The sequence below is a fragment of the Daktulosphaira vitifoliae genome, unplaced genomic scaffold, assembly GCF_025091365.1.
Source record: "Daktulosphaira vitifoliae isolate Bord-2020 unplaced genomic scaffold, ASM2509136v1 Scaffold_1, whole genome shotgun sequence".
Taxonomy (NCBI): Eukaryota; Metazoa; Arthropoda; class Insecta; order Hemiptera; family Phylloxeridae; genus Daktulosphaira; species Daktulosphaira vitifoliae.
Genome location: NW_026099572.1, coordinates 64,625,698 through 64,643,884, shown reverse-complemented (window position 1 = coordinate 64,643,884; position 18,187 = coordinate 64,625,698). Strand labels below are relative to the sequence as shown.

General features: G+C 23.4%; 2 protein-coding genes across 3 annotated transcripts; one reads left to right on the top strand and one right to left on the bottom strand.

Moving 5' to 3' along the window:
* Positions 1 to 616: 616 nt before the first annotated feature.
* LOC126906459 (BTB/POZ domain-containing protein KCTD5-like) lies at positions 617 to 7,504 on the bottom strand. The gene is made up of 5 exons (XM_050687054.1): positions 7,157 to 7,504; positions 2,935 to 3,043; positions 2,682 to 2,872; positions 2,171 to 2,293; positions 617 to 1,479 (listed from the first exon to the last, which is right to left on the bottom strand). Exons 1-5 carry the CDS (start codon positions 7,352 to 7,354, stop codon positions 1,450 to 1,452), a joined length of 651 nt encoding a protein of 216 aa, XP_050543011.1. The 5' UTR covers positions 7,355 to 7,504; the 3' UTR covers positions 617 to 1,449.
* A 127-nt stretch (positions 7,505 to 7,631) lies between these two features.
* LOC126906433 (uncharacterized) lies at positions 7,632 to 16,785 on the top strand. Of its 2 annotated transcripts, none has more exons than XM_050687052.1 (3): positions 7,632 to 7,836; positions 13,101 to 14,371; positions 15,199 to 16,784. In XM_050687052.1, the coding sequence occupies exons 2-3, from the start codon at positions 13,119 to 13,121 to the stop codon at positions 16,463 to 16,465; spliced, it is 2,520 nt and encodes an 839-aa protein (XP_050543009.1). In that variant the 5' UTR covers positions 7,632 to 7,836; positions 13,101 to 13,118; the 3' UTR covers positions 16,466 to 16,784. The 2 variants fall into 2 exon arrangements, with proteins under 2 accessions (XP_050543009.1, XP_050543010.1); XM_050687053.1 differs by lacking the exon at positions 7,632 to 7,836 and adding an exon at positions 8,082 to 8,284 and having other exon boundaries at positions 15,199 to 16,785.
* The last annotated feature ends 1,402 nt before the right edge of the window (positions 16,786 to 18,187 follow it).

The window sequence follows — 18,187 nt, the reverse complement described above, 5'->3', positions numbered from 1 at the left end:
AAAAAACTTTTTTAATAATTTATACCCTACAATTTAACTACTAAACATATGGCGTTAAACATATATTATCTATAATCATTTTATAAGTTCACTAACATATTTTACATTGAATTATATAAAAGCAAAAAATATATAAAATAATTGTTCATGATAAGTATAAAATGTCTCAGGTAATATTATTTTTTAGAAAAATTCTAGAACCGTTAAATTTTAAAAAAAAACTGGGTATATGCTCTACTCCCATTATTTTTTGGTTTTTTGCCACACATACAAACCCCTCCCCATTCAAAATTTACAAGCTCACAGAGAATCCAAGAAGACTCTGACATCAGACAGTGATAAGCAAAAAAAAAGTTATGAAGTTGTTTTTTGTGTTAAAAAAGTGGTTTGACTGTTCAAACTGATCCTAACACACGCTTAATTTCATAGTTTTATTTATTTTAAATTGTCATCAGAAGAAAATTCTACATTTTACAATAATTAAAATTATTTTATTTGTAAAACAAAATTTTGAAACAAAACGTTTCTAAACAGAGTTTAATATAAACTTACTTTTATAATAATGGTATTTAACATTAATATTTATAATTGTAAATAAGTAAAAAACATAAATAAATTGATTTTAACAAATATATAATATAAATTACTTAATGATTAAATAATATGAACACAGAAATATAATAAGTCAATTAATATCAACACGCTTCTGATCTTAGAAATATTATATTATAACTAAAATATCCTACAACAATTTTTAGTTTAAATACACTTTACAGAAGTCTAGATTATAAGTAAAAAAAGAGTATACAAGATTAATAATATAAAGCATATATAAGTTTAAATAGAATATTAGTAAAGGAATATACATAAAATTAAATTGAAGCTTTTACAGTATTATTATTATAAAAATAGCCAAAAAGACAACAGAATAATATTATATATTTACACCTATACTTAAATTTCAATGAAATTAATTTACAAAACAGTAAAAAAAAAAAATTATTTATAATAATATAGAGTAAAAATTTGATACATTTTCTGACATTCAGCCCTGTAAATAAAATTCTGTTGATAAATACTTTTATTTTATTACTACTTCGAGTATAATTAAAACAACATCTTGATTTTATCATTGTTCAAAATTATTTCATTTTAATATTATAAATTTTACAGGCTCTACCTTTTAAGTTTATTTTAACATATATTTTAGGGTAGTAATTATTCTATAATATAATAAAAAGTAAGCATTGAAATTATGTAATTAATGGTAGTGATACAATTATCATATACAAAATCATTCAAACAAAAAATTATTAATTTTTATCTAGTATTCTGGCAAGCATTTGTACATATTGTTATTGATTTGTTACATAGATCTTTGGTTACATTATATATTGTCTTAAAGAATGAGCACACATGCATTATCATTGACTTTGTTGACTGCATATATCACATACGAGATGCTCTTTGTTGTAATTCCTGAGTAAATAAAAAAATTTATATTTTAGTATACTGGCTGAACTATATAGTTTGTATAGCTCAAATATAAATATTTATATATTTTTTATAACAACAAAAATGTGTTGTTCTATAAAGAAATACATATTCTGAAATGTAATAATAAATATTATAGAAATATGTATTTCATTGAGAGTAAATATATTAATCGGTACACTATACCTTTAGTAGGAGTATGTATTTCAGTTCTAGGATTTATTATGTATCAAACAGATAAAAATAGAACTTTGGATCAGTTTTACAAGCAAAAGGTACGAATTAAAAGAAAAAAAAACAATCTGATACAAGCAACAACTCTGGAACATTATTTATTAACATTTCCAATAGAAAGCAATTTAATTTCAGTTAAAAAATTTGTCCTAAAAGAGGTGTAATATAAATTATAATAAAAATAACTTAATACAAATTTATAAGAATATTTGTTTACAGGTTGAAAGAGGGGAGGATTGCATGATCAGTGAGAACTATGATGAAGCTATTCAACATTTTGCAAATGCTTTAAGTGTGGTTAATTCTAATGAAATATTAATAAATGCATTACAGAAAAAAGTATCCCAAAAAATATATCAAAAAATATTAAAAAATATTAATGAGTTAAAGCATGGGCTTATGCAATTACAATGCCAATAAAAATAGATGTAAAAATAATTACTTTTGCTTTATCAGTAGATTCTGTCTTTGGAGAATCAACAATGCCTTCTTCTCTTGATACTACACACAAAAACTCTGCTTGATCATAATTTCCGTAGTTATACTTTGACCCAATATTTACCAACTTAAAATAACATATTAATAAAATTTAAAAATAGTTCAATTTATACTTAATTCCCATTTTTTTTTATTAATACACTAAACATTATAAAATATTTTCAAATAAATTAAAAATTTTTATTAACACGTTGATGGACAGTTAATGACATGGTTTAGCTAAAAATAGAGTGCCTACTGGTTTTATGAGATTTTGAGATGCATGGGGTCAGAACAACTTCCTCCTTCATAAGAAATCATTGAAAATATTACTGCTATAGCAGTAATGACATTTTTAGAATAGTTTTTATACCACTGTTATAACAGTAATATATGATTTTGACCATCAACGTGTTAAATTGAAATTAATTTTTGAATCTAAATATACAATTATAACAGTAAACAAAATAAATTACTTGTTCAAATTTCCATTCATCAGACATAGTAGAAATCATCCATGTAAGTTCGTCTTCATGACATTGTAGAACTCTATATGTATGCTTTTTAACTTGTTCTGAACAGAGTTTTTTATCTCTTTGTAAAATCCTTTCCTTAATTATGCCTATTAATTCGGTAATGTTATAGAATTCGGCTTCTTCTAATACTCCTTAAAATTATAAATGAAATTTTGTAATATAAGTAAAATTAAATAATAGTCAATGTTTTTACCTTCTTCATCAAGATTTTTATTTAAAACCAATTTCCCATGTCGGAGATAATTTAAAATAGGACTAAAATATGTTGGGTCTCGATCAATCATATATGCCCCCGTTTCGTCCTAGAATAAAAAAATAATTGTGAAATAATATTTTTAATATAATAATACAAGACAACAGCCATTTTGATGACTACAATATTTATTTGAATTCTATAAGGAACTATGATATTAATTCTGAATCTGGTTATAGATTACTTTTATCTTAATTATTTTTTGAGGTAATTACTAATTAAGAATTAATTTAACTATTTTAGCTTCAAAGTGAAGCTGAGAAGGTATTAATTTTACTATAATGTGTTTTTTTTTTTGTGTCTGTGCTCAATCTCAGCTCTTGCTGGACCGATTTTGATGAACAATACGTCAAAAGATCACAAATCGTATCTAATCAAAGACATTACCCTCAAAAATTGAAAAAAATTCCCTCGTGCCCCGTAAACGGGGGAAATTCCCAAAAAAATTACAAATTTAAAAATCGCTAATTTTCGATATTTTTTCAATTTTTTTTACTTAAAATTGCCATAAATTTTTTAAAAATGACCGAATCAATTTACCTTTTTTATTTTTATAAATAACTTAGGTATTTACCTGTAATTTGATATATTTTTATGAACATTTGACTCTTTACCAGCCCACTGCAAAGGGTTTTAAAATGTCAACTTTTTCAACTTTTGAAAATGTTTCGAAAATTCTGACACTTTTATATATACCTTAAATTAAAGCTTATATAATATTCTTTATTTTGAAAAAAAAAATTGACCTCTGTACTTGTCTTCATGGTGAAAACGGACACCAAAGTTAAAGAAAAACGTACGATTTCCGTGAAAAAATTGTCGATTTTATATTTTATATTTTTAAATTTATATTGCTATAACTTTTTGAAAAATGTATGGATCAATATTATTATTTTTTTATAAATAATTTTTATATATATCTTTCATCTGACACACTTTTTTTTTTAAATAGGATCATATCCCTTTATACAAGGGGGGTCAAAACTTTAAACTTGGATAGAAATTTGTATATAGTTTGTGTATAGAAATTTGGACATTTTCAATTTTATTTTAAAGTGTTCCAGAAATTCTGACACTTTTATAAATTAAAGCTTATGTAATATACTTAACTTTGAAAAAAAAAATTTGACCTATGGATTTGTCTTCATAGTGAAAATGACTACCATATTTAAAAATATGCTATTTTTGTGTTAAAATTCTGGGTTTTGTATTTTATTTTTTTTTAAATACCTGACAAGGGGAGTACAAAGATTTTCATAAATATTATATAAATCAAATCAATCAAATTGATATAGCATAGAAAGTTCATTATATTTAAATTTTTTTGTTTTTTTGAAGTTGAGAAAAATAACTTTGAAATTTGAACTAACTTAAATTGCCATTTTTTTTTGGTCGACGGAAACGGCGTACAGTTGTCGAGTCGGTAACACTCGTGTTATACACACTTGGGGTACAAGGTTCCAACCCGTGTATGGCAAGGAATTTTCCGCATTTTTTTCTTAATTCTTTTTAAGTTAGAATAAATTTTCAACTCATTTGATTTTTATCAAATTTCAAGAGAAATTTCTTATTTATATTAAAATTATTTTACTATATTTTAGGTTTTAGCTTCAATGCAAAGCTGAGAAGGTATTTTTTTGTGATTATGATTTATTTTCTCTGCTCTAACTCGACCTACTTTTTTCAACGATACGTCAAATGATTACAATTTGTACCTAGTTAAAGATATTACCCTCAAAAATTGAAACAAAACTCTAATTTATCAATTAAACAGTTACTTATTTCATGTTCTTCATACAGACAATTAAAATCATTAATTTATAATGTTTTCAAAGTATTTATTGACGAATCAAGTTCGATATGATAGGTTTCAATTACAAAATAAAATCATTTTACTTTGTAATTTAATAATTTTTTTACTCTATTTGTGTGTGCTACTACTAGACTATAATATTCCAAATTTTTTGGTAACATTTTGCTATATAAATCAATTCTAAAAAAAATAATTGTTAGTTTCTCCTGAATTAACAATGGATTTTTAGATCTTTTTAACAACTTTTCTTTGATTAGTTATTTTAGTTAAAGTAAATCATTAAAATTAATTCAGTTTATATTTCAATTGTAGAATCTTTTTCAACATTAAAAGTTACTAGGAAATTATTACTATTATTTCTATTTAAGTTATCTATTACAATAAAAATCCAAAAAAATATTGAGATTTTCTGATAAATTTACTATAAATAGTAATTATAAAACTTCCTGACTGCATATTAATCTTAACAATACAATTTTTTTAATTCTCACAATATTTTCTTTTTAATGATGTGTCAATTTTAAACTTGCAAATTAAGCTAAAAGTTATAGTAATAAATTAATTTTTTTATTATAAACTTTGACAAAAATCAACATTGAAGGATTAAAAAAATAGGTTAAATATGTTATTTTCCTTATTTTTAACATATTAATAATCAAAATCAATATTAATTTAAAACAATTTTCTTTTGTTCTTAATTATTTTTTTTTATATGTAAATACTTATTTTTTAATAATATTATAAATATTAAAACTTAGAAGTAATAGAAAAACTCTAATTGTACATTTGAAAACATCGCAAAAAGTTGATTTAGAAAAGTATATTTTTGTTTCTGATGAAAGATCTTTGTAGTCCAGTGTATAAAACTTATAACTTTGTAATAAATAACAAACATTTTGTATTGAAAAGTATTGTACCAAGCCCTTTAAATTTTTTATACGCATTAAAAGTAAAGAAATATACAACTATTTTATTATTTTTATAAATATCTCCGTAAAAATTACAATATTAAATTAGTGAATATCAATTTCATACTAAATTTAATTATTATAATTATTATTTATTCATATATTATAATTATAAGTAAAATAACTAATCGGAATAAGATTAAAAGAATAAGAGGTATTGTTGCTTTTGAAATAATCTACCAATTTCTTAAAATTAAACACTATCTACAGATTTACATCGAAGCGTTTCTTATGATAGTGATTTTAATCACTGTCAGATATCATCTTTATTTGTTCCAACTATGCCACTTCTATACTGAGGCGCGACCCCACTGTGCTACCATTATTTTATTTTAATTTTAATTAAAAAAAATAAAAATTTCTATTTTAACTAGTTTTAGATTAATTTAATAATTATAGAATTCCTACCAATAGATAGAATAATTTGTAAAAAATTAAAAAATATGAATTTTTTGTTTTTTACAAATTAAAAAAAAATAGAAAAAGCGCAATCAAGAAAAAAAAATATGAAGCTCAAAAATTCGAAAAAAAAATTAATTCAATTTTTATAGTAAATGTGTAATTATACTTGGTGTACAACACATAATTACTTTGATATTAAACTAATTTTAAAGAAGTAATGCAAATTTTTGATAATTATGATTGATCATTCAGTTATGTATAAAAAATTTTAATAAATTATGAATTAGTTGTTATTCACCAAGTACAATTATACCATTATTTTAGCACAAAATACACAAGAAGAACTTTTATGATTTTTTTAATTTTATACTTTTTTTTTCATAATTTCTTTTTTCCATTTTTTATTGTATAAAAAACAAAAAATTCATATTTTTGAATTCCTCACAAAATTATCTATCTATTAGTAAAAATTCCATAATTATTAAATTAATCCAAAAACAGTTACAGTGTAAAGTTCAACTTTCTTCCTGATAAATATCTATCAAACTTAATTTTAAAGATTTATGAATTTGATAGATAAGCCTCAAATTTTTTATAACTCTTTTTACATCATTAAATTATATTAGAACTTTTTTTTTTTTTTATAGCTTTTAGTAAATAGTATGTTTATAGCTTAAAAATTATCTTTTATAACTATTATAATTTTATAAGATCAGTTTGTAGAAATAGTGCATCAAGTTTTGAGGGTATATGACAATTGTTGGGACAAAAGGACTGACGCCATCACAACATCATCAACTTGTGTCCATATTAGAACAGATAAAACTAGATGTGACAGAAAAAATCTAAAGCTTAATTTGGATTCAATATAGAAATTCTATACAAAATTTATCAAATTATTGTAAACGAGAGAAATTTTTTTATTATATGTTATTCTGTGTAAACTCTACTTAAACATAATTAAATTGATCATAACTACCATATCCGATATGAGATCTGATTCTTCTGAACACAGTCTGCATAAGAACGAATTAGGATCTCTGCACAAAGTAGTTTTTGTAGTTAAAAAACAAGTGCCTCCAACATTTAATTTTACCCACTGAGCGGTATTGCTCAATGATTTGTTCAATTGCAATCGCGACCCCTTTTCTTTGGTTACACCCTCAATAGCACTCATTATAAATATGAAAAATATATTACAATAACATTTATAATTTTTGCAGATTATACAATATAACAATAATGCATTAAATATTATTTAAAAACAATATTTTAAATATTTAAACTTAAAAAACAATAGCAAATAGATAAAAAACACAATAATTTACTTAAATTTTTAATCTTTATGTATTTTTATCATTACTTTTGGTGATAAAAAAAATGGTTAAGCTTATCACTAGTTTTAGTAAAGAAATTTTATGACCGAACACCAGTTTTGAGTAGTTATTTAGTATTGTAATGTGTTAAGAGATAGCGCATTTTGAATTTATTCTATAATCTTGTAATTTTTATTGAACAGACTTTCATCTGTATGCATTCGTTTAAAACGGTAACTCTCCAAAATTAAATATATAACCTGAAAAATTATTCAAAACGTTTATAATGCAGGATATAATTTAAAAAGACATTTAAAAGTATACATATTCACAGTAGATTTTGGTAAGTCTCTATTTCAGTTAATTCAACTGTATATTAAAGTTTGTGATAAAACACCCGTTAAAATTAATAATTTTAAGCATTGTATTACTTTAGTTAGAATTAAGATATAAATTAATTAATGTTGATTCTTAGTTAATCTATATAATGTCAATTTTGCTTTAGCAATCTGAATTCTTGTTAGGTTTGATGATGAGATCTATTATTTGTAAACTGTAGTTCATATTTATTAATTATAATCTTATATAATATAAAAGTTTAATATAAATAAATATTATTTAATGAAGGAAAAAAACATTTCAAATCAACATTCTATTAAAAGATCAAAAGCAATGTTGTATTAAGTATTGTCATAATTTGTTTTTAAATTTAAACGCAATACTTTGAAATTAATTCATAGTTTAGTGATGCAGACAAATATATTGTTAATTATATATGCTACATTCAATAAGTAATACATAAAAATTTATTAAATAATAATGGTTACACAACAATTTTTTAAATATTATTAACCGTGCTTTTGATATTTAAAAAAAATTAATGTTTACTGTTATAGTTCATTATTTTATCTTCTAATAATAAATGAGATATTTTATTCATCAATTTTTGTTAAATTTATAATAATTAAAAAAAAAAAAATTTCATCTAATTGTGTAATACTTAAGTTGGCTTTAACTTACTAGTATGTAATATTATTAAATTTGATATAAAAATTAAATTAAAACTATTTTATGTATGTATTTTGTTACATATGATATGTAACAAAATAAAAATTTATATATTTTTCAAACCCATCAGATTTTTTTACCATTTACAGCTTTTAAAACAACTAAAAGTGATACGAAAAATAATATTATAGTGTTTTTTGAATCTTTAAAACATTTTCTATCAACATAATGGTATTAATAGAGCTTAAATAAGAAATAAATATTGGAAAAAGATCGGCTTTACTTTTTTTAAAACTTTTGTTTATTGTTTTTTTGTATAATGTCCTCTTAACTAAGAAACTTAATTTTAGCTTAATAGAGGATAAGAAATCCTACATAGCTTGATAGTACAGAAACAAATTGTGATACCTCTGTATTGAGGCATGATACATTACCCTATCAAGTCAAATGTCATATCAAATGTAAAAACAATAGAATAATATTAAATTTTTTTCAAGAAATTAAATACAATCAAGAGGATTAAATAAAAAAATTGTATTAATACTTATACTTATTACGTACCTATTCTATAGATTGTAAATATTCAATAAAAAACACTTTTTTAAAATAAAAAACAGTTATAAAATATAAAATAAAATTTATCAAAAAGGGAATTAAAATTTCAAAATTTATTTCATTTCTATCAATAGTCTTTTAAAATATTAGCTAAATAACTTCATGTAATGGTTTGTAACTATTTGACATAAATAATCAACTTAATAGTCAATGTCTTGTTTGACAGGAAATTCACTGTTAGCATGTGAACTATTTACTACTTTTTAATATTAAAATTATTAATTCAAATCTTAAAAAAAATATTTAAAATATTTAATTCAATAAGTTATCTATATTAATATGTGTGTAGCATTAATAATGGTAACATTGTTCCCTAAATATGTTTTCAGTATTTTTTAGTAATATGTGGCTTTTTAAGTTAAATATTATGATATTTTTTTTAGATTTAAATTAATATTTTTAATATTTACCACTTAATCAATCTTCTTTTATAACAGTTAGTTTAGAAAATCCCTGTGAACTTATCCTAAAGCCATAGTTGTAAAAAATACTTTTAAAAAGTATTTTAAATAATATTCAAATATTTAAAAAAAAATGTATTTAAAATACTATTTGAATAATTTTCATACAAAAGTATTTGAGTAATACTCAATTACTTTACAAAAGTATTTCAAATACTAAGAATACAATTAAAAAATAATAATAATGTTTTTATTTTAACTAAGAGCAAAAGGTTCCACCTAAATAATTACCAAGAAGGTAATTTGAGTCAAATATTGAGTACTCTTAAATTAAGAGAACTCATTTATTATTTTCGATATTTTTTGTTAGAGGTAAATAAAATTAATTATTGGAGACTAATCAGTGAAAAAAATAAATATTAGTACACGTGTAAAAACCTGTAAAGTATGTCTTATTGACAATAGAGTAAATCATTTGAACCTGCAATAGGCTATTGTAGGTTCAACTGATGTATTAAAAATAGATGTATACATAATAGCATTTAGATAAGCACAATAATTATGTTATACTATAATGTAACATATAAAATAACAGAGAATTATTCTCAATTTTCATTTTGACTGAGTTTAATTTGCTTGCTGTGTTACGGTTAGCAAATTAAAAAAAAAAAAGTATATTAATAGTACTGAATATTAAACAGTATTAAATACTAAATAATTGTATTTAAAATACTACTCAGATACTTTTTATTAAATGTATTTAAAAATACTATTCAATACCAATGAAAGTATTTGAATACTTTTATTCAAATACATTTACTCAAATGCTTTACGCCTTTGCCTAAAGCTTTTTTATATTTGTGGCTTTAATAATACTTTTATTTATGTTCACCCCTTATAACTTATAAAGGTGTCAATTTCATTTTTTTTTAATGTCATCATACATAATTAAACAGTTTATTTAATTGATAATGATCTAATTAAGAAAATTACTGATTAATAACAACTTGTACCAGTATTACTACTTATAAACTCTACATTAATATGTGGTAAAAACAATTTTTTTAATCTACGGGGTTAATAAAAACTTAAATATAATTTTCTTAAGTGGAAACCCCTATTATAAATTTGATAATATGTTAGAAAAAACAATTACAAACAATTTTTTTATCCAATCAACTATTCATCTGTTTTAATATTAAAAATTGCATGATTTTTTAATCTAAAATTTTATTTTTTTTCACTGTTTTAATACAGTAGTTTTAATTTTTCTATGCTGTCAAATATATCAATTTTTATTGACCAACAATTGTAAGATATAACAAATAAGATACAAGAATAGAATGTTAAGATAACAAAAGTTTTCTTGATAACTATTACAATAAATAATTTATGGCCTAACAAAAGAGATTATTGATGCCATCGGTGTTATAGAACCAAAACAATAATAATTTTGTTCTCAAAATACAAATCTTTAAACAATTATAAAACATTAATTGTTGAAAATTTATTTAAAATATTATAAAACACAAAATTATTTTTAATATTTTTGTTTATATTTAAAGTAAAATAGGATAAAGAGTCCAGTAATAAAATTATTTTATTTTATAGTTATAAACAAATGAGTGTTAAATATCAAATATTGCACCGTTTTAAAATGTTTTTTACAAATTTTTTTTTCACTTTTAAATAAATATTATGATAGCAAAATTATTAAATTTAATAAACGTTGTCATTTTGTTGTTATTTCGAAAAAAACTGGTTAAACAGTTATTTATTTATTAATTTACTCGCTTAAACTTACTCAGTACTTATTGACTCTTACCTGATCAATGGTGTAAGAGTACGATTTTATTTTTTATTTTATTTCAGTTCATTAATCATTAAATTGTTCAGATTTTACTATTATTTCTTAACTTTTATTTTTTGTTAGTTTGTTTAGTTTGTATAGCTAAAAAAATTAATTTATATTACAGAAATTATGCACGAATATAGATAGAAATCAAGTTAAATTTTTTCGAATGGACTCTCCACTTGGTCATTATTTATTTTGCAACTAGGGGCACTAAATTTACATTTTAATTTGTTTAATTGATTATGAATAAATAATTAGTCAATATTAATTTATATTATAATAATTTACATTTATAATAATCTGTTATAAAAATGTAGTTAAATGAATTTTAAACATTTATAGTAATCATAAATGAATTGGACTCTTTTTGAAGGGGTTCTATTTAATACTTCCAGTCAAAAATTAATTATCTGTCAATGATTTAAATTATAAAAACATACTTGTGATATTAACTATGCAGAATGGAACAGATATAACTGACAACTTATATAACTTATGATCTACATTACATTTTGTATTTTTTTTTTTTTTTTTTTTTTAATAATTTTTACAATATATATTTTTTGGAATTGCGAAAAATAACATAAAACATATTTTAAATCTAGTTCTATATTGTGAAAATTGATTTAAAAAAAGCATTAGATGTAATGTAGATCATAAGGTATATGAGTTGTCAGTCAAGTCTGTTTCACCCTGTGTATTTAAATTTACAATTTTTTTTTTTTATACATTTAATACTATGTATTTACACCATACTGTCAATTTCAAGTTTTTTTAGATTCTTAAAATATTTACATCAAATAGATTTCGTGACATAGTCCCTCGTACTTTTCCTATACTGGTTCTCAGACATTTTTATTAAAACGCAATATATTTATCATACAATTCTTTAAAACTATACTTTGTTTCTTATTAGCATTATAAGTTATAAAACAATAGATGATGTTAGCGCGAGTCACACTATAGTATGGTCTTTTATCTTTGTTTGGCTGGTCAGCAATATGTCTTTTAGTATTAAGTCTAATCAGTGTACGTTCCACCGCTGAACCATCAGCGACGCACTCCAATATTAATCAAGGTTACATTTGTATTTAAATATTTTCATGTAAGTTTTAATTATAAATAAAATTAAGGAACAAATATTTTGTACATTTTATTTATTCATATTAAATTTAATATTCATTACATTAATCAAACAAATTAAAAAAAATTATATCATAAAAATAAGGTTAATTGAGCGTTCGATTTTTTAACGGTTAATAATCCCGCTCACCAACAGATGATAATATAAAATATGTTAGTTAGTCAATTTTTTGATTTATAAAAATATAAATATAATAATCATTGGAAAGATATTACAAGTTTTAGATATACTTAATATTTTTGAAGAGGCTAAGTCCGTCCAAATCTTTCCCAATTATAATGGGTAAATAATAATCAGTTGTTTTAACAAAAAAATAATAATGTTTTTAAATTTTGGTGACCAAATATAAATGAAAGACAATTCGATAGCATCTATCTTTAAAAGTATATAATTGTTATTACTTTGTATAAATAAATATGAAAATAATTTTAGGAGCAGAGGTTAAAAGTTAAGATAATTTTGTAATTATATTACTAATTAAAATAAGTTTGGTAATAATGTTTAATATATTTTCTTAATCTGTCAACCTTAATATATTAATTTTATGTAATAAATATACAATCTTATTAAAGGTCATTTTTCAGATCGGTGAAATATAAGATATGGATGAATATGGTAATCCTATACCAGGGTCTTCAAAAGAATATGAAAATATTATTGCTTCTGCAAATGCATGTGATTTTACTTGGTTGGAAAATGAATTTAAACAACAAGATTCTAATGAAGATGAAAAGCCAGATTTATGTATTCCAAATAATTACAACAATAATTTTTTACCTCAGCCTATTGAACAAGATACTAATCATAAAATACAAGATTTTTTTGAAGAAATTAAAACGATAGATTTTACCCAAGCTTCCAATACAGAAAAATTAGGCAACCTTGACACTCGTCGAGAAATGTTAGAAAGGTGTATAAGTTTCATTGATATCGTTCACCGTAATATTGATTATTTAGATCAAATAATTTGTACAATTAATTCTAATATTGAAATATCAAAAAGAAATGCAACTAAAGCGCATAAAGCAATTGAATATGAACGAAAATTATTGTATAAGACATCATTATCCAATATGAAGAAAAAAGCACATTTGGCACATTTTTTTAAAATTGGCTTATCAAATTGTCCTCTGAGTACACATCTTGAAGGACTCTACGAACATGGAAAATTAATTTTATCATATAACGGTAGATTCATACTTGAAGAGTGCGTGGAAAGAAACTTGTGGAACCAAGAATTTAAAAACAAACTTGAACAAGTCATTCATTTGGAAGTATTAGATAAAATCAAAGTGCCTATGCTTGCTCAACTATCTCGTCTAAGACGAGACTTAATTGAACAAGAAGAGGAGACAATTAAGAACAAAATTCAACTTGAAATCGTAGAAATCCAAAAAGAATTGGATAACATAACGAAAATGCCTTTTAAACGTTTAGTTTTTCAATTTATGGACTCCGATTACAAATACGATTGGCTACATATTGCAAAAATGACTAATAAACCAGATTTACAATGTCAACGATTTTGGAATCTCATGTTAAAACCCCATATTTCAAGAGCAAAGTGGACTAAGGAAGAAGACCAAAGATTAATAACTCTTGCAAAAAAATACGAAGAAAAAAATTGGCGACAAATTGCCACTGAATTAGATACGAACCGCAATGAATTACAATGTTTTGTACATTATCAAAAGTACAAAACAGATTTGTTCAAAAAAGGGAAATGGTCCAAAGAAGAAGATAAGAAATTGATAGAAGTCATTAAAGCTAATTCCATTGAAAATATGATAAATTGGCAAAAAGTTTACTATTCATTGCATAATTCAGGACGTTCTAATGATCAAATTTATAACAGGTAAATTTAAAATTTGAAAACTGGAAATACTAGACTTTTGTTAAAAATACCTTAAAGTTGTGCATATTGAAAACTAAATAGATTTTACATATAAATTAAAGTGATATATTTTTTAAAAAGTTTTTTTATGTTACTAAATTTGTTCTAAATATAGAAAACCCTTTATTATTATTTATTAACTAGAAGATATCATTAGAATCCACAAAAGGAAATTTTTAAGGCTTCCACACAATAGAAAAAATAAAAAATAATTGCATTAAAAAAATATCTAGTTGTTGATGTGTGGATTCATTTTTAATATGAATCATTCAATTTAAAAAGGAGAGTGTATGATAAAAATATTGTTTCGATATTTCCAAAAGAATGTAATTTTTTTTTTGTATTATATTTATAATATTGTCGGTTACGTGGTAAAACCTTGTAGCTAAAAACTTGTGAATTTTAAATTTGTTGCTGTAGAATTTAGTTTTAGTTTTGGAGCATTGAAACATGAACAATTTTTTTATGAACATTTTCTTTATGTGATGAATATCACATAAATACTCAATACTCAATAATCACAATACTTTTTTCACATATGAATATATGTGAAAAAAGTATTGTGTATGAAAATATTAAAAAAAAAAAATTGAAAACTTATGAGGTTTTGACGACAATATAATCTAATAGAAATTTATTTCATGAATTTACAGAAAATAAACTATTTTAACTTTAAATACCTCTAAAAAATATTAGAGTAATATTATTTAATATTTCATAACGTATATGTAAAGATATTCAATAATATAATTTTCACATTTGTTTTTCTATTGTTCTTTGTGTCATAGGTGGATGTTCAGTTTAAAACCAGGTATTAAGAAGGGATTATTAAACGATAATGAAAAGCTCATAATCACTGCAGCACAAAAAAAGAATCTGCCTCCATCTTTAGTTTCAATGAATTTGACTAATAGAACTACAACACAAATCCGAAATGCATACCGTCGAAATTTATCATATATAAACGATGTTTATAGAGGTGGTTGGCTTCCAGAAGAGGACAAGTTGTTGCTAAAAGCTGTATCACAACACGCACTAAATGGATGGACATGGTCGCAAATATCCGACCAAGTTCCTGGACGTAATGCTGAGCAGTGTCGTCATAGATTTAAATTAATTGAAAAAAAAATTCAAAATAACCCAAAATTAACAATTGATAATTTTCCTAGAGCAAAACAAGTTTACCGAATTAAAGACATTCCATATTTGCCAGATGATATGGAAAGTGTTCACAATGTATTAGTTGAGAGTTTCAAACAAAATCGTGAATCCATCAAGGCCAATAATGTGAAAGAAACTGATGCTGATCGTAAGCTTAAAAAAGCTTATTTAGAAAACGCCTATATTATGGATCATTGCAATTTTTCTAGCAAGTGTGAATTACTAAAATATGTTCTTGATTATTTAGGGGCAAACCTTAAAATTCCAAATAATTTTGTAAATAAGGATGATTTAATTGATGAAGGACTAATAAGTATGATGACTTACCTGAGGGAGTCTTCAAATAATATTTATACTTTAAAGTCAAATTGCATTGAACCCAACCATGAGTGTGAAATAGACAAAACAGTTCTTTACGAAGGTATTGAAGGTGCCTTAAAACCTAGTGATATTATTAATTCGAGTATGAGTGAAATCGACGGTCTTATGAGTATAAGAATGAGAGAAATGAAATATAACAAGTCTAAATTTATACCAAACAAAATAACCAAAACATTTAAAGACTTACCTGTTTGCAACTTGGGCTCTGTACCGCCTAATTATGAAACATTTAAAATGTTATACACGTGTATGACAAGTTTAAGCAGTTGTATCAAAGTTGATAACTTGAATCCTGATGAAGATTTTGATTGGAACAATGAGGAGTCTAAAAAGTTGCAAAAACGTTTAGTTTCTATATTCAGATGGCCAACATTATTTTCTGGAATGATTGATTATAGAGGAATTAAAATGAATATGGTAACTAATTACGATAGACCTGATAATAATTTTGATACTAAAATTATTCGCAATAAAAAAAGAAAATTATATTTGAATTTAAAACAATATTTATAAGATAATTTACAAGATATACAAACTGCAGGTATATTTTTTCTTTAGAATTAATATTGAAGGATTCGTCAATTATTTATATATACAATTGAAGTTTAACTTGATCTAAGTTTAAACTTTGTTTTAAATTTTAGTTGTCCATGAAGACTATTATGTTACCTATTAAAGACTGACCAGTTAGTTTGATTCCATTTTTTATTATAATTGTTTATCGAAAATCTGTAGACAAAGATTTAAAAATATGAGTTAAATCTATAATTTATACTTAGTTTAGTCTACTAAAATTATTTTATTTTTTAAGTTTCTTTTTATTTATTTATTACGAATAAACAGTATATTTTTAACATTTTATCAAATTGTTTTAATTTTTCATGTTGAGCTTAAAACTTGATCAATATTATAAATTTTGATTAAAATAAAAAAAAAATTATGTACATAAATATTTAAAAAAAATTGCACTGAATATTTATAAAGAATCGAAAATATAATGATAATAGAATATTTTTTATACATTATTAAATTAAAATAAATATTAACATCATATTATATAATAAAATGTTTTACCAAAATTATTTTTTTATCGTTACATTAATTTTATTATCATGAATATGATTACAGTATTTTAAAAATTATTAATGGTTTTTAAACGATTTAATTGAAAGTTGTTAGGTACGTATGTATCCACTCGGTTTTTGGTGATGTTTTTAGTGAAAATTATTATTACCTGATAAGTGGTAGGTTTTTTATTTACTTGATACTATATGTTATTATAATTCTATAAATTTATTTAATTTTGAACCATAAGTTTTACATGCATTATGTGAAATATTATTCAAACATGACTCACGCCTGTTGAAAACAATTAACTGTGGGATCCACCGAATCGAATCTAGTATATTTGCTTAATACTAGTGTTTATATGTGTAATATATTGGGTTTACCTTCTAAAGAGATTTTTGAATATCTATACGAGGTTCGTTATTTATGAATAAAATTTCTCAGATGGTTGAAATAAAGAATTAACCACATCGTTTTCTGTCTTAACCAGCTAATACAAGTGTTCACATTTTTAATACAATGGACATACTCCCTATTATGTTGATAGAACGGAAGTATAGACTCGAATTTAGATTTACTATAAAGGTTTGAACTTAACGTATCTTAACTAGCGGACATGATTCTTTGTGTATCTTAAAAGCGGACTGAAAATGTGTTACTTAAGTATTTAGAATTTTTTTCATACGTGTATGATGTATATTGACTTCGGTGTTATTAATTAAATATTGCGGTGAACATCGGCAGATGAGTCTAGAACAAATTGAGGTTACAAGTATTAAGTTCAGTTACGATTTATCGGTCGTATTGTACGGACGTGTATATCTTGCGTACGTTTGTAGTTACCCGCCTATTTTTAGAGTACTATTCCGTTATTCATAGTTTTTTTTTTTCGTTTTGAATCCATAGTTCCGCCTTTTTGGCACATTTACTGTGTCCGCCGGAGCTATGGATGCAATCCAGACCTAATCCGGGAAGAGGTGATCAGCACCACCCCCCATTGCGTCGTAGAAGCACTCTGCTATCTTCTAACCCACAAATCTCCATGGATAATTCGCGTTATTCTGGTAAATCGCCAATTAGCACCTTACACAAAAAACCTAAATNGCTCTAAATCGCCAATTAGCCCCTTACACAAAAAACCTAAATCTGACGGTAAATCAAAATCCG

What these genes read in the sequence shown, in the direction of transcription:
- LOC126906459 (XM_050687054.1), bottom strand. Translation starts at nt 7,354, where the DNA reads ATGAGTGCTATTGAGGGTGTAACCAAAGAAAAGGGGTCGCGATTGCAA. An exon ending in CAGATCTCATATCGGATATG is followed by an intron (nt 3,044 to 7,156) that starts GTAGTTATGATC and finishes TTTTTATTCTAG; the next exon opens with GACGAAACGGGGGCATATAT. An exon ending in TAAAAATCTTGATGAAGAAG is followed by an intron (nt 2,873 to 2,934) that starts GTAAAAACATTG and finishes TATAATTTTAAG; the next exon opens with GAGTATTAGAAGAAGCCGAA.
- LOC126906433 (XM_050687053.1), top strand. Translation starts at nt 13,119, where the DNA reads ATGGATGAATATGGTAATCCTATACCAGGGTCTTCAAAAGAATATGAA. An exon ending in AATGATCAAATTTATAACAG is followed by an intron (nt 14,372 to 15,198) that starts GTAAATTTAAAA and finishes TTTGTGTCATAG; the next exon opens with GTGGATGTTCAGTTTAAAAC.